The sequence below is a fragment of the Cyberlindnera jadinii genome (assembly GCF_001661405.1).
Source record: "Cyberlindnera jadinii NRRL Y-1542 unplaced genomic scaffold CYBJAscaffold_14, whole genome shotgun sequence".
Classification (NCBI taxonomy): domain Eukaryota; kingdom Fungi; phylum Ascomycota; class Saccharomycetes; order Phaffomycetales; family Wickerhamomycetaceae; genus Williopsis; species Williopsis jadinii.
In genome coordinates this window covers 177,518-193,416 of record NW_017963665.1, presented here as the reverse complement: position 1 = coordinate 193,416, position 15,899 = coordinate 177,518, and the positions used below count along the sequence as shown (strand labels likewise).

Here is a 15,899-nt window from a genome sequence, read left to right as displayed (position 1 = left end):
CTCCTTTTAATGTTATCTATTTATATTAATGAACTACTATGAAGAATAGAAGATAAAAGTCTTTTGTATTCATACTACGCCAATCAATGGTGTTTCCCGTGTATCTTTCTCCCATGAGCCCTCAGATTATCTGGCCTATTGAACTTCTTCCCACACTCATCGCATTCAAACGGTTTCTCACTCGAATGGGATCTCATGTGTCTCTTGACATGTTCAGGCCTTTGGAACACGCCTCCACACAGTGGACAGACGTGCTGCTTCTTATCACATGGGATCTTGGAGGCCTTGTTACGACGAGGCTCCAAGATGTCGAACTTGGTGATCTCTGGAGGTGGTGTTGCACTAGCAGCGATAGTAGCCAGATTCACAGAGCTTTGCGACCTCGTCATGTGATGCTGTACAGCCTGTGATTCTGGGAATGGCATGCCCAACGACATGTGCTGTCCAGTGGAGATTGCATTCATCGACACAGATCTGAGAGGCTGATGTGGAAGATGATGCTGTTGTTGCTGCTGTTGCTGCTGTGTCAATGATTGCATCGATACCGACCTCAAAGGCTGTGGAGGCTGGACAAAATGAGGGAAATGAGCATGCTGTTGAATATTTTGCAACGAGGACGAGCTCGTCATTGTCACGCTTGGTGACACCAGCTGATCACGCAGAGGAGTCTGTAGCGGTGTATACTGGTTTGGAGAAGCAAATGCGTTGTAGAACGGATTAGTCCCCGGTGATTTCCTCTCTGTAACAATGGCTGCACATCCACTGGCATCGAGACTGAGCCTACTCTTCGTACGCTTGTGCAGTCTCATTCTTGGTGTTCTCAAGGTGTTCTTCGTGGACGATACGGGCGAAGGGTTCTTCCTCTGCTCAGGGCTTTCGTAGATCTGAGTCATTGGGGTCAGTGTAGCACTCAATCTTCGAACCTTAGACGGGGTCTGGTAGAACGAGCCCGAGCCTAAGGACTGCTCAGAGGTCGAAGCTGACAAGAACGGCACAGAGTCCATCGACTGCAGCGATTGCGATTGAGGAATGTTGTTGTGGAAAGCGTGCATTGCTGGGAACAGGTTCTCTTGTTCGGAAATGGCATCAACTGAGATCTTCACCGGCTGCTGAAGAGCAAGCTCCTCATAGTTCTCGCTGAACTCACCAGCAACGCTCCCTGGAGCGTTGTGTCCTCCAATGACAAGATGCGATAGCCCAGTGTTACCGGGAGACAGGAAATCGGTCTCTGGGTCTTGCGGGAAGTAATAGCTGAACCCCTTCATCGGAGACGACGACAGCATTGAAGTGAATGGCATAGCAGGTGGTGAGCTCATGTTGTAGCAGATAGACCTTTGGCGAGTGGAAGGGGAGGTGGAAGGGGACAAAGGACAAGGAGTATTCGCAAAGATTGCAAAGAAGAGGACGAAGGAAGAAGGAAACTGTGTGTAATTTAGCTGCTCGTAATTTCCATGCCCAATCGGACCAGAAATGGTGTGCGTTAATTTTCCTCATACCCCAATCGGGACGCGTCTGTACGAATTGGGTAAAAACGCGAAAAAAAACGCGAAAACTTTTCAGCAATGAAGTAGGAATTTGGGTACAAGTTGGTGTTTTAAAGCATTGATGATGGGGTTTTTTCTGCTATTTGGAGGGTACTGGTGCTTAGGCCACGCTGTGTGTTTCCAATTGGGGTGGTTTAGTGTGTCCATTTTGGTTCTGAGAGTGTGCACATCATCATTCCTGGGCCTTGGTGGGTGTTTCTTGACGGGACGCGACGCGTCGGGATTGCCGAGATGGGCAAATTGACAGAGGAGGGAAAGACGACGTGTGAGTCTGCGGCTGTTTTATGGCTGTTTGATGGGAAAAGCACATTCCCTCCCGGGTGTTTGGACTTTGCGTGGCTTCGATGCGGCTTCTCATTGGCCAATTGGGTGGTGGTGCTGTTGTGATGTTAAGTATGAGTTAGTGAGCCAATTGAACCGAGTGGTTGTTGTAATTGTAGGTGTAATTGCTGCGTTGATATAGAATATTGGATATATAATGTTGGTTAAGTGCTGTGCTGCTTGAGTAGCACATTGTCGTGAATTGTTTGGGATAATATTATGGGGAAATTAGACACCTTGTTTTCCCTTTCTGAATATTTAATATAAGAGTGAAATATCTGATGTTGAGAAAAAACATTAGAAGTATCCAGTCCTGGCTAATATAAACAACTTGTAAGCATATATACTTCAACAACACATGTTTTGCTGTGTTAATTGGTGCTACAGAGCCATATCGTACTACCCTAATCTATGTTAATGTTCTGCTATAACAATAGACAATCGCTTTGATATACATTCCTTGCATGTGCGTGCAGATGTGTCAGAGAACCACATTGTTGCGAGGATTCAGCGCGATGGACACCGAGATGGTGTCTGGAGTGGTCTGTGAGAACGTTCTGAAGCTCGTGTGTGGTCCTGAGTACACTGTTGCTCCGTGTAGATGTCGTTTCCTTCCAATTGAGTCGTAGTTGGGATATGTCGCTATGGAGGAGCCCTTAAGGGACCCACCAGTGCCGGTATTTATATTCATGTAGGCTGATTTTGGTGACAGAACACTGGTAGCCAGGGCTTCTGGTGTCTTGATAACTCCAGAATGCGTGTGGTTTATGCCATATTGGGCTACTTACTGTCGTGAGCTTCATACGTCGGCTTATCTGGAATCAGCTTCCAAAAGGATTTCAGTGGGCCTGGCGTGTGGTGAGGGCCGTTCTCTGAGAGATAGACATGCCTCGGGTCTCAAGCACCCAGCGTAGCCTCTCAGTTTCAATAGAATTTGTGCTTTAGCATGTGCTTTAACCTCTGCTCCAACCTCTGCTCCAACCCATTGGAATGGCTGTATCGGTAGTTTATCGTGCGGTTCACGGGAAAAAAGGCCTACCCGAAACGCTGTACAACCACCTACTACCACGTCATGGAATCCACATATCCATACAACACACTCCCAGTATCGCTCAATTGACATCTCGGCTAAAACTACATTCGCTGCTGTGATCTGCCAACCCGACGGTGGCCTTGAAACACGCCTATGCATCCCAGTGCATCGCTGATCCACTGGCTGTTTCAGAGCTCAGTTTGCTCGCATTCCACCAATGCCAACGCATCGCTCGACAATGATTCCCAGAAGCTCATCCCAAGCGTATCGCTACCCTCTACGTGTGTACGCTCCAGCTCGTCTCCGTCAATAACAAAGCACTACACGGCCCTGGAAACGTGTGCACTGGCAACCGTACTCGTCGCTCAAGACAGATCTCACAGTACGCCACCCGTGTGCGCCATGGAGCAGCAGCGGAACCACACCTCCATTGTTCTGCAAATGTAAACCAGCTGGAGAGCTGGCGGCGTGAAGGCCTTCCAAGCGTGAGATTCAACCTGCGGAATTAATCCCGAATACACCATCGATTTGATGAAGGATGTTTCTATGGAACTTCCTCGTCAAACCACCACGCTCTTACCAACGCTCCGGCACGCTCTCTTTATATTCGGGAGAATTAGTAGCATCACGCGATATCGAGATTTGCGTGTTTTACAATGGCTTCAGAGTTCCTCTTCGAGCCATTGAATTCCCTCCTCCAAGCTCTTATGAAACACCCTTTTCACCTTACATTTCCTATACTGTTACACTGACTTAAAGACCATCCTACTGTCGTGATCTATAGGCTCAACTCGCACCCGGGCACAGCATCGTGCCACACAGAGGCCATTGCTGATAAAACATATATTACAACGTCGCTACAACCGGGGGATTCCAACCTGGGCCTGCTGGCAGCCACGACGGCGTAGCGAGAAGCACACAGCGAACTCACGAGCTCTGACACGTACGCGTGCGTACGTGACGTAAGCATTGTTTGAAGGCAAACATCAAAATTTAATGCGCTCAAGCACCGTATTTACCGCGAGCTCAGCCCAGCAATGAAGTTACGGGCAGAGCGCAGAGCGTGCGCTCGGGCGAAACCAGCTGTCCACGCGGAGGAGCTGGGCCGCTAGGCTCGGTAACGGGCCACCAGCCTAAACAACAGAGCCACCCAGCCTAAACAACAGAGCCGCCCAGCCTAAACAACAGAGCCACCCAGCCTAAACAACGGGGCCACCAGCCCAAGCAACCCCGCTAAAACTGCACGCAACCCCCATTTCACACCAAAACTCCTCAACTCTTCGCCCTGGAGACTCGGAACGCTTGGTGAAAACGGGCCGGCAAATGCCCAAAAACAAACAAAATACGCTGCAAAAGAAGCCAAAAAAAACTTTTCCCCTTCGGATTTGAACGAAAATACATGAAAAACACACAAAAACACACACAAATCAACGAAAATTTCTCGATCAACAGCAACTTTTCGCAGCGAAAAGGCCCATTTCTCGTACTTTTTCCCTCGTTGTTTCTCTCGCTGTTTCTCCACGACGACGAGCGCTCAATTCGCAAGCCGCCGCTTCTTCACTGCCCGTTTTATTTTGTTTGCTTGTGTGTGTTAGTGTGCTCATTGTGCCCAGTGCTGCTTGTGTCTTCCTTTTGAACTAAGCGCTGTGTCTTGTGTGGCGGTATAACTTCCATTGCTTCCACTGGTTCCTTTCCCGCTGCGCTTTCCCCCTTCCTCTGCCTTTGCTGTGAGCGAAGTTGCCCGTGTGTGCCCATCTCCACGGTTGTGCTGTGCTCTCCCGTTTCCACCGCTGAAGGCGCCTTTTTTTGGTTGGCTTTCCCTGCTCAGCTTGTCCCCGTGAGCCCGTGAGCCCGTTTCATCACCGCTCATCGAATCCGTTTTATTGCTGAGGCAAAGCCTGGTTGAACACGTCTCCCCCACTGCTGGCTGCCCGATCATGACGCCGTTGACGTTATTGGCTGTCGGCGACAACCCGAGGTTGCTGTTTTACACGTTGCAATTCCAGAGAACCGACAAGTTCACGATCCACCTGGTGAACAGCACGCTGGCGATCAACGAGAAGGTGAAGCTGAACGATGACTATTTCGACCCGCAGTTCATCCACAACTCGCTGGACAACGTGGCGAAGGTGGAGTTCGACGTTGTGATTATAAGTGCTGGCTCGTTGCAACAGATGTCAACGCTGTCTGCGCAATTGGCACCGTATCTCGGCAAGACGACGATTGTTCTCGTGGAGTCCACCGGGTTTGTCAATCTGGAGCCCTTTGTGAAGAACTGCTTGACCCAGAAGCCTCCTGTGTTCTCTCTCATGACACCGCTGGATGTGCGCTCGCTTGGAACGAGAAACGAGTTTGCCATGAAGGGCGAGAAGAAGATCTTTATAGGACAGTCGGGTACGCTGAATGCCAAGTACCCGCAGAGACTACAGACGGACCTGAACGCGTTGGCAACGCTGCTGAAGGTTGACTCGGTTGAGGTGATCACCAAACAGACGCATTTGGAGTTCTTGGTTGAGCAGTGGAAGTTGGCTCTTCCGCGTATATGCTTTGACCCACTGTTGATAATGTTTGAAGAGCCGGTGCCACAGCTGTTGACGAACCAGATCTTGGCCAAACCACTCCTGAGTGGGTTGATTACCGAGATGATTACCGTGGCGAAGACCATGGGTTGTAAATTACCAGCTGGCTACGATAGTGAGTCCAGCTTGCTGAAGTTGTGGAGCTCTTGGTATAAGGATTCGACCAATACAGATACCAAGCCAAGGTATGCGAACTCGCCAGAGTTGTTTTACAATTTCTACCACAAGAATGACTTACAAGTCGATATGCTCTTGCTACAGCCTATTCTATTGGCAGATGACCATAGCATCAAGACTCCATACCTGGAGTTCCTGTATGCAACCATCTGTGAGTTTAACAAGTTCAACACCAAGCCGTCGCTGTTCTTCAAGAGAAACGATGGTGTCAACGATTCTGAGCTGAAGAATGAATTGAATAAGATGAAGAATTCGTTGGCTCAACACGCTTCCGAATATAAGACGTTGTTGAAACAGAATGAACAACTCCAGCTGAGATTGGATGAGCGTGAAAGATCATTGTCTTCGGTAGATTCGTTAAGAGGTGAACATCAACAGTTGCAACAGGCGTACCAGAATAAGTCGAGATTGCTATCATCTTCAGAACAGCAGATTCAGCAGTTGAAGTTACAAATCAATAAACTGGAACAACAAGCTCAACATCACCAGGTGGAATTGTTAAGAGCTAAAAATGAAGTCAAGACTTCAACACCGGCTTCTTCAACCTATGAAGTCACTCCAGTCTCTACTTCGACATTTGTCCAAAGAAGTGCAGACGTTTCCGACAATGGCACTCCCGATCTACGTGATTTGACAGATGTTGCCTTAATATCCGCATCTATGGATCCTGTACAGCCTCCATCACCAGCAATTCCACAAGGCCCGCCTCCGCCTCTCCCACATTCATCGTCTTCAGGTTCGCAATCTCCAATATTAAATGGCGGCGACTTGTCAGCAAGGGAGATAGAATTGCACAAGAAGGAGGCTGCTTTGGCGTCAAAGGAACAAGAGTTGAATCGGAAGCTATCCCAGTTCAATTTGCAACAGCATAATAGATTTCCTCAACAACTACAAGCACCTGTGATGCCAAAGATGAGGCCTCAACAGCCTCCGCAGCATCATCAGCCACATGCTCAACATCACCCGTTGCAGCACCAGCACAGTTCACAACAACTTCACCTTCATTTACAACAACAACAACAACAACAGCAGCAGCCTCCCCAGCAACAGCATCAGCATCAGCAACAGCCACAGCAACTACAACAACCTGGGTTCCCACGTCGTGCGACAACAACAGATATCTACACGGGAATCCCAGCCGATTTATCATCCCATCAGTTCAAACCAACCTCAAGGAAGAACAGGAAATCATCGATGCCCTTATCAGCTGCCTTGGGTGCTTCTCCAAACTACGCTACGATTCCAGTAGCTCCTCGCTCCGCTAGTGGTGGCCATGTTCCAGCAAGTACTACTAACCACCCAAATAACTTCAGCAGTTCAAACCTGAATGGACACAGTACATTACCACGTCAGTGAACAGCAAACAAAAAGCAGTGCATTGTATTTAAAATTCCCTTAGTTTTACATAAAAACATCATCTCTTCGTCCTTGCTATCGATATTCGCTACCAATATTTGCTATCAATATTCGCTACCAATATTCGCTATCAACGGTCCCCTAGCTCACCGTCAAACAGCCATGCTCAGCTTCAACTCACACCATCCTCTGGTGGAATCCATGTTCCATTGATGATAGTGGCAGCTCGTGTATAATCACCTCTATCATCACCGTGTAACGCACTCAGAGCAACACGGAAGAACACCACATCCGCATGCTTGAGGAATCTCTCAACATTGAAGCTGGTGTCTTCGCCAACCCAGAACTCAACGTCGTTCACGATTAACGAGTAGCCTGGCAAGTTGCTTGGTGGATGCTCTGGTACGTCCCATAGAACGTGTGTTCCGTTGAACTGGAACCCTGGTGGTGGAGCTGAAGATGTACCGGCTTCACCACGCAGTAGGCTCACCTCAGTCTCCACAACGGAGGCGAAGTCCCATCTAGCGACTCCTGATAGTAGAAGCCCCAGTAAAAGGCCCTGTAGAGGGTATGCGGTGATGCCTCTGGTGCCTGTTCCAGGCACCAACAGCATTCCAATCATATAGTGGTGGATTCTAAGGCCCAGGTTCGGAAGCGTTGATAGCACTGCGAGGCCCACAATGATCGTCACGTAGGCCTTTGCGTACTTGATGAGCTTGCCAGCCTTCCATATCTGGAAAGCCTGGAGAGCAACACATGCGATGATCAGGGGGATGACGACGATGATGGCCAGCACTGAGCCTGGCATCTGCTTGATGTCGTCGATTCGCATTCTGTCAATTGGAATGCGATCAAAGGTGATGACGTTGGCACTGCCAACCCAGAACAGAGGATACCACAGGAGAAGCTTGGCCAATGGACTGCCATCTGTTAGCGTCCGTTTACAGCCAGCAGTCCAAAGAACATGTAGAACGAAACAGAGAGGCAAGAACTTAGCAAAGCCATTGGAGATGAGCTGTGCAGTGTCCTCGTCTGAGTTCACGATGAACGGAGGGTCTAGAACGAGCAAGATGGTCCAGAAACCAGCCACCAAGGATGTCCAGTATCCAACAAGGCCACCAGCCAAGTACATCACTGGAGCACCGAGTAGAATGTTGAGGATGAGGATGATAAACCTTGGATCGTGGCACCCGGAAATCGACTCATTCAACGGCTCAAAGACAAAACTACTTGGGAAGAAAGAAGGGAAGCCAACAGACCAATTGGTGCCATGAGGCCCCTTCTTGGATTCAAATGAGAGTCCCACGCCCGTGAATTTGATCTTAACACATCCTCCAGAGAAAGGCGAAAGCACACCTCCATGAACAGCACTCGAGCACGGATACGAGTCTCCTCTATACGGGTTAGTCAAGGGTGACTTTTCACTGGACTCACCACCACCAATGACATACTGCCTATATTTCACCATTTCAGTGCCCACGGGTCTCGCAGCGTACGACCAGCCTCTATCACAGAGCGCAGGGCACTTGATGATGACCTCTTCGCCTCTCTCGGGCACACAGTCTCTCCCCAGCAGCCCACAGGCCTGGTTCTTACCACGCCAGAAGTAGCCATCGCCTGTACAGCTCAACGTCACAATACGCTCGTCGTCAAGATGTGGTCCTCGAATCAGATGAGGGTACATAATGGCATAGTTCATCATGAACCAGATCACGATATAGGCACACAGGAACAGTGCTCGGATTCGATATGGGTACCTCATCTTCAGCTGGCTTGGAAACAGCTCCAGGGGCACAAGCAGTGTATTCGTTACCCTTGGAGGATCATCACTGGGGACTGGCGGACCGTTCAACCAATCCCATAACGATCTACGAGATGGGCTCTCGTGGAAGCCGGCAGGCCCTAAGAGAGGCGAGCCCAATGCTTCTTCATCCATTGTTCGACGTTAAGATGGAGGACGCACACACAACAACAACAAGCGAGACGTGCAATCAATGACAGAATTGGTTGAAGTGTCAAAGGCCAAACCAGCTCAACAGCTAAAGAATTGGTTCTCACCCATGTTTCTGTAGAGAGCTCGGCATCGTCGTGGACAAGGGGCATCTCGGCTTTAGCGGGATTTGCGGGAATAAGACACAGCAGGCTACGAAGACAATTGAATTATATATAAAGCAAATTCATCTATTAAGAACAAAACCGTTAACGAAAGAACCCTCCAGAAGCAGCGTGTTGTGATCAGCCGGAACACATCTCGCAGGCCTCAGGGTTGTTGATGGCACACGCAATGACCTTTGAACTGAAGATGTCAGCGTCAGTCTCATCAGAGGTTGTGGAGGCAGCAGCAGCAGCAGCAGCAGCAGGCTCAGCTTCTTTTGGCTCAGCAGCAGGAACTGGAACCGGCAGTGGCTTATCGTCATTCTCTATTGTGAGAGAGGCAACAGATGTGGTTGTGGTGTCGATATCAGCAGCGCTGACGCTTGATTCCCGGGAGCTTGGAATGTGAGATGTGTTTGGTGCAATGTACTGGGCACGCTTCAACTTCGCCATGTCAACCTTGTTCAAAGCAGCGTTGGCAGCGACAGAGGCATCGACTGTGAATTGAATAGCAGCAGATGCGGCTTGTGTTCTCAAGTAGTACATACCGGTCTTCAAGCCCTTCTTCCAGCCGTAGAAGTGCATCGACGTGAGTTTACCCATGGTTGGGGCTCTGATATGAATGTTCAAAGATTGAGATTGGTCGATGTAAGCAGCACGATCGGCAGCCATATCAATGATGGTCTTTTGAGAGATTTCCCATACGGTCTTGTACAAGTCCTTCAATTGCTTTGGAATGTTTGGCAAGTTTTGGATGGAACCGTTGTCGGATATGATGTGGTTCTTCATTGCGTCATCCCAGATACCCAAGTCAACCAAATCACGCAGCAAGTATGGGTTCACAATCTGGAATTCACCGGCAAGAACACGACGAGAGTAGATATTAGAAGTGTATGGCTCAAAACATTCGTTGTAACCCAAGATTTGAGATGTAGAGGCAGTTGGCATTGGTGCAACCAAAAGAGAGTTTCTCATACCATACTTGGAAATGTCAGCCTTCAATGAGTCCCAATCCCACAAGTCAGTTGGCTTACGACCCCAGAGGTCAAATTGCAATTGGCCCTGAGAAGCTGGAGAGCCTGGGAAGGATTCGTAGGCACCTTCAGCTTGAGCCAACTCAACAGAGGCCTCGACAGCTCCGTGGTAGATAGTTTCAAAGATTTGGATGTTCAACTCTTTAGCAGCATCAGACTCAAAAGGCATACGTAACATCATGAAGGCATCCGCAAGGCCTTGGACACCAAGGGCAATTGGTCTGTTTCTCATGTTAGAAGCACGAGCTTCTGGAACTGGGTAGTAATTTCTGTCGATGATTCTGTTCAAGTTCTTTGTAAGCACCTTGGCAATATCGTGCAACTTTTGGAAGTTATAAGTTTGGGTCAAACCATCAACCGACTTCTCAATGAAAGCTGGAAGGGCAATGGATGCCAAGTTACAAACAGCAACCTCGTCTGGAGAAGAGTACTCGACAATCTCACAACACAAGTTCGAAGACTTGATGATACCCAAGTTCTTCTGATTGGACTTTTTGTTACAAGCATCTTTATAAAGCATGAATGGTGTACCAGTTTCAGTCTGTGCCTCCAAGATCGCATACCAGAGCTTTTGAGCCTTCACAGTCTTTCTTCCTTTACCTTCTTGTTCGTACTTTGTATACAATGCTTCAAATTCATCACCATATGCATCAGCCAAGCCAGTAGCCTCATTTGGAGAGAATAAAGTCCATTCACCGTTCTGTTCAACACGCTTCATGAACAGATCTGGAATCCACAAGGCTGGGAACAAATCACGAGCTCTGATCTCTTCCTTACCGTGGTTCTTTCTGATATCGATGAAATCAAAGATATCTGCGTGCCATGGCTCCAGGTACAAGGCAAATGCACCTGGTCTCTTGTTACCACCTTGGTCGACGTATCTTGCAGTGTTATTAAAGACACGGACCATAGGAATCAAACCATTAGAGGTACCGTTGGTACCAGCGATGTAGGACCCTGTACTTCTGATGTTGTGAATGTGCAAACCGATACCACCAGCGGTCTTAGAGATCAAGGCACATTGCTTCAAGGTGTCGTAGATACCTTCGATGGAGTCTTCCTTCATAGCAACGAGGAAACAAGAGGACATCTGTGGGCTTGGAGTACCAGCATTGAACAAAGTTGGAGAAGCGTGTGTGAAGTAACGTTCAGACATCAGGTTGTAAGTTTCAATCACGGACTTCATATCTCTACCGTGGATACCGATGGCCACACGCATCACCAAGTGCTGTGGACGCTCGGCAACTTTGCCGTTCACTCTGAGCAAGTAGGATCTCTCCAATGTCTTGAAACCAAAGTAGTTGTAGTTGAAGTCTCTGTCGTAGACAATGGCAGAGTTCAACTCATCCTTGAACTCTTGGACAATATCATAAGTCTCCTTAGACACCATTGGCGCGTGCAAATTGGTCTTTGGGTTGATATAGTTGTACAACTCTTCAATCACAACGCTGAATTGCTTCGTGGTTTGTTTGTGCAAGTTGGAGATGGCGATTCTGGCAGCAAGTGTAGCATAGTCTGGGTGGACAGTGGTCATATAGGCACATGTCTCAGCAGCCAAGTTATCGAGCTCGATGGTGGTCACACCTTCATAGACACCAGAGATGATTCTCTGTGTAATCTTCACGGCATCGACGTGCTGTGGGTCCAACCCGTAGCAGAGTCTCGAGATTCTCGCCGTGATCTTGTCGAACTTGACAGGCTCTCTGCGCCCATCTCTCTTGTAAACATACATCGTAAGTATTAGTCTGTTGTCTGTGTGTGTGTATGCTTGCTATTCACAGCAAAAGAGAGAGAAGAGAGGAGAGGGAAAGAGGAAAACAGCGGACGCGGATGTTTATATATATCCAAAAGCGGACGCGGATGTTTATATATATCCAAAAAGGTTGGTGCTTTTGTCAGCGGCACGACGCGTTGTTTCGCGTCTGGTTCGCGTCGCAGTCGGCTCTGATTGGCTGGCTCGCGTAAACAAAAACAAACAGAACCAGAACGATACACGCCAAATTCACCCGCATCGGGCTTGGAACACGAAAACAACACGAAAACGACACGAAAACGACACGAAGCTATCCGCTTTGAGAGACTTGCGGGTGGCATTTACGCTTGGGATCAGCGTCCTGGCAGAATGAAAACACCTCTGTTTGCGCTTTTTCTTTGGCGCATCGAAGCTTCCTTACATTGGACGCAATGGATGTGGTAGCGTTTCTGTCTCTGAGTAATGGAATCACGAACGAGGGTAATTGCCTTTGCCTGTTTTCTCCAGGGCTTTAACAGAGAAACAGTACCCTATTTGCTGGAAATTGCCATAGCGATGTAATCAAGTGAAACGAAACATGACGCGTCTTTGAGCAATGGAACGCCAAAAAAGGAAAAATAGCGTCAAAAGAATGCGGGTAGCATCTTCTCTTTTGGCACTGCAAATTTGCGAAATTATATGCTTAGGTTTTGGGTGTTTATCTTTCCTTTTTTCTTATTGAAGCTCCTGGAAATGGTGGTGGCGGATATCAGATGTTATGCACCATAGCGTAGAAGTTGTCACTGTAATAATCACTGTGGTGTTGCACACCCTTTGTCCCCGTTGTAAGCCATTGGGCCATCTTTACCCTAACAGAAAATGGTTGAGGCGCTAGGGTGTGTTCGTACCGAAATGCCCAAGACTTTGGTTTGTTTACACTTCTGTTACCCGGACAATCAGGAAATCTTGGGGGTGGGAAGGCAGAGACAAATGTTTGAGTGTGTCGCGTACCGATTAATAGGCCCCATGAGCTCTTGAAGTGTCCCCTTATGAGGTTCATCAATCGCGTTCAAGTGGTTCCTCTGTTCATGGAAAACGCTATTCTACACCCATAAACCATGCCAGCTGTATGTGCTTGTTTATACCAACTGCTAGGAAGCCCGCTTACTGACGACAACCATATAGCCATTTTCACAATCTGAGGTTGAATCCCTAGTGACGTCTTTTCTGTCATCAAACAACGATTATACCGATACCCAGGCTCTCATCACCTACATCCTCACAGAGCTAAAGCCTAAAACCTTGGACTACAAGCTGATTGTGAGTGCGACATTGATATCTAATGACACTCAAGCATACAACAAACATTCGTTAGGGTTTCTATGGGACGAGAAGAATGATGGTAACTACACCGTGAAACAAACCGTTGAGAATGGAACCATAATAGTCAACGTTTCGTATATAAAGCTTTAACAAAGAGTATGGACTATTCATGTCGTGCGATTCATTATATATGTCTTTGTTTTCATCTATGTATGGTGTAGAATCACAAGTAATCCTTCTTGAGTTTTTTGCTCAAGTTGAAACGGCCCATAAACGACTGAGCAAGTTCAAACTGGTGGTCGGTAAGATATCTCTGCTGTACTTCCTTGGCCTTTGGCACAACCAACTTTGCGTCTGCATGATCAACGTCCGGTCTAGCCTTCAACACAGCAGATAAAAACTCAATCTTGATATCGTTGAAAGATTGAACAGTGGAGCCCCAAATGGTGGCAATCTGGTCCAGGTCTTGTTCTGTAGCCAGGTCCATAAAGTGTTCCACAATTTTGAATTTCTCCTCAATAACATCTTGAGAAAGAAATTGGATGAATAACTTGTAGAAAGTTTCAAAATCACGCTTAACAGCACCCAAGAATCTCTCTGGATCCTTTGGGAATTTCACATCGCTGTTCAAGTTGTCCAAATACTTTAACAAAGTTTCTTCCACAACTTCTTCGCAAAGAATTTCAAAAAGGTATGAGTTCATAGAGTGCTTCAAATCTCCCAAATACTCCAGTAAAGTATCAGCTATTTGTTGAGCAAAAGTGGAGTTGAGCCATTCTTTTGTGAAGATCTTTCTCATGACAACTTTCAAATCGTCAAAGATCATAACTATAAGAGCATCACAACATTCCTTAGCCAAGTTCGCAAAGCCATCAATGACATTTTCTAAATCTTCATGAATCTGCGATGAGTATTTTTTACTAACCATCGAACCGTATTTACTCGAAATGGCTTCCGTGTAATCTGCACCTCTCATTTGATCATTTGCCAATGCAGTCAAATATTCTATTAAACCAGGTGGAACTGAATCATCAACTATTTCACCTTCGAGCTTTGGTGGTGGTCTTAGTTCTGGGTTGTTAGACAAGAGCAGCCTATGCACTTCGCTCTTCACGAGCTCACTCCATCCTTGTTGTCTCTTAATCAGCAATGTTGAGAACTCTTTAATTGCACCTGCCAAGATCTTACCTTGTCCAGAGCCAGAAGCTGCATCGCACTGTTGAGTGAACATTTGGAACACAATTTTGGTACCTTCCAACAAGTACAGCTTTTCAGAATCGGTTTCAGGAGCAGTGATACGGTTTCTAAACACGTCTTGTTCAGTGTTTGAAAGGTTTGTCATCCAACCAGTAATCATCATAACCAATAGGTTAAGGTAATCTTTGAACAATTGTTCCTTTTCAACTTCACCTATGATACTTTCAACCTCAGATTTTTTGAATTTGAACTCATTCACCATAATCTCCTGGAATTTGTTGTCAAAGTCCAGGATATCGATGATGAATGCAGTTTCAGGTTCGGATTCAATCAATCTTGTTATCAAAAGGTGAAGTTCTGCGTAGTAGATATCGTAGTAAGTTTTGAAGATATCCCATTTTGGAGGTACAAGTTTGCTCAATTCCTGTTGAACACACGAGAGATCTTGGAACACCCAGTCAAAGTTATCCAAGATCTCAAAGATGTTGTTACTATGTGCAAATGTCTCCCAACAGTTGTGGAAAGTTTCATGAACGTTTTCTTTCAGCTTCGTCAGGAAGAATTGTTTGTAATCCCTTGAATAAACACGATGTTGTAGAGAGCCCTTGACGATTTGTTGGAAAAGACCAGCATGCACATCTGCTTCGTTCTTCTGTAACACTTCCTTGATCGTCGATATTCTAGCGTCATGTCTCTCTTCATACTCAATGATTTTGGCAAACCGCACAACGAGTCCGTGGTTACCAACCTTGACGCTCTCAACCAACCCTGAAATGATGTTCTCCAATAGCGTATCCCACTTCTTCACCGTGAACTGGGTCTTGGACGTCAATCTTTTAACCGTGAACCGTGCATCATCACTAGATCTCAAACTCAACTCCACGATTTGGTCTTGAAAGTCTCTAAATTTGTTCAATCTCCAATGAATCAATAGCAAAGATGGCACCTCGGAATCAATGTCGATGTCGTTATAGTTCTCAGCTTCGATCATATCGTCGATTTCCTTGAGCTCATCGTGGAACGAAGCCACCTTATCGGCAATCCTTGTACTCTGCGTGAACACCTCGTGCACCCTCGAGATCTTGTTGATCAGCTCATAGCGGCTAATCGCACCAAAGCTGTTGACAGCGATCGAGTCAAGCTGCTCAACGTTCTCTTTCAACGTCTTCACATCATCCTGACACATCGTCAGAGAGTTCATGCTCTCCAGCATCCTATCCAGCTGGGTCTGCGTATGCGACTTGAGCTGCACATCTATAGCGGTCTTCTCCTTGATGAGCTGTTCTTTCAGAGACTCAACCTTATCGAGATCGTCCTCTGTCCGAAGCAGCTGCGATAAGTTCCTGAGCGCCGTGGATGAGAATGTTGTCATCTTTAAGCGCCGCCCTCCTTTCTCCGTGGTACCGCCAAAGGGTTGTTATTGTCTTGTTTACACTTCAAGGGAGTAAATCTGCTAGGGGATCGCATAGTGTGTTTGTCTGTTGTTTTTCCCCTGCGGTGGGTTTTCTT

The 15,899-nt window shown here is 47.2% G+C and overlaps 7 protein-coding genes across 7 annotated transcripts; 2 read left to right on the top strand and 5 right to left on the bottom strand.

The window, feature by feature from the left end:
* Positions 1–98: 98 nt before the first annotated feature.
* On the bottom strand, positions 99–290 carry CYBJADRAFT_110469 (C2H2-type zinc finger protein; the record flags this gene model as incomplete). Its single annotated transcript, XM_020212075.1, has 1 exon — positions 99–290. A coding segment is annotated over one exon (192 nt), but the record flags the coding sequence as incomplete, so codon positions are not given.
* Positions 291–4,467: 4,177 nt separating this feature from the next.
* CYBJADRAFT_169138 (uncharacterized protein) lies at positions 4,468–4,698 on the bottom strand (the record flags this gene model as incomplete). Its single annotated transcript, XM_020215656.1, has 1 exon — positions 4,468–4,698. A coding segment is annotated over one exon (231 nt), but the record flags the coding sequence as incomplete, so codon positions are not given.
* Positions 4,685–7,096, top strand: CYBJADRAFT_27885 (uncharacterized protein). Its single transcript, XM_020217626.1, has one exon. It carries the CDS (start codon positions 4,836–4,838, stop codon positions 7,008–7,010), a length of 2,175 nt encoding a protein of 724 aa, XP_020068824.1. The 5' UTR covers positions 4,685–4,835; the 3' UTR covers positions 7,011–7,096.
* On the bottom strand, positions 7,097–9,046 carry CYBJADRAFT_27884 (uncharacterized protein). The gene is made up of 2 exons (XM_020217625.1): positions 8,462–9,046; positions 7,097–8,404 (listed from the first exon to the last, which is right to left on the bottom strand). The coding sequence occupies exons 1-2, from the start codon at positions 8,944–8,946 to the stop codon at positions 7,183–7,185; spliced, it is 1,707 nt and encodes a 568-aa protein (XP_020068823.1). The 5' UTR covers positions 8,947–9,046; the 3' UTR covers positions 7,097–7,182.
* Positions 9,047–9,174: 128 nt separating this feature from the next.
* CYBJADRAFT_191672 (ribonucleoside-diphosphate reductase large subunit) lies at positions 9,175–11,947 on the bottom strand. Its single transcript, XM_020217410.1, has one exon. It carries the CDS (start codon positions 11,868–11,870, stop codon positions 9,246–9,248), a length of 2,625 nt encoding a protein of 874 aa, XP_020068822.1. The 5' UTR covers positions 11,871–11,947; the 3' UTR covers positions 9,175–9,245.
* A 948-nt stretch (positions 11,948–12,895) lies between these two features.
* Positions 12,896–13,380, top strand: CYBJADRAFT_27864 (uncharacterized protein). Its single transcript, XM_020217624.1, has 2 exons — positions 12,896–12,997; positions 13,056–13,380. The coding sequence occupies exons 1-2, from the start codon at positions 12,989–12,991 to the stop codon at positions 13,341–13,343; spliced, it is 297 nt and encodes a 98-aa protein (XP_020068821.1). The 5' UTR covers positions 12,896–12,988; the 3' UTR covers positions 13,344–13,380.
* Positions 13,308–15,899, bottom strand: SEC6 (SNARE-binding exocyst subunit SEC6). The gene has a single exon (XM_020215655.1). It carries the CDS (start codon positions 15,760–15,762, stop codon positions 13,417–13,419), a length of 2,346 nt encoding a protein of 781 aa, XP_020068820.1. The 5' UTR covers positions 15,763–15,899; the 3' UTR covers positions 13,308–13,416.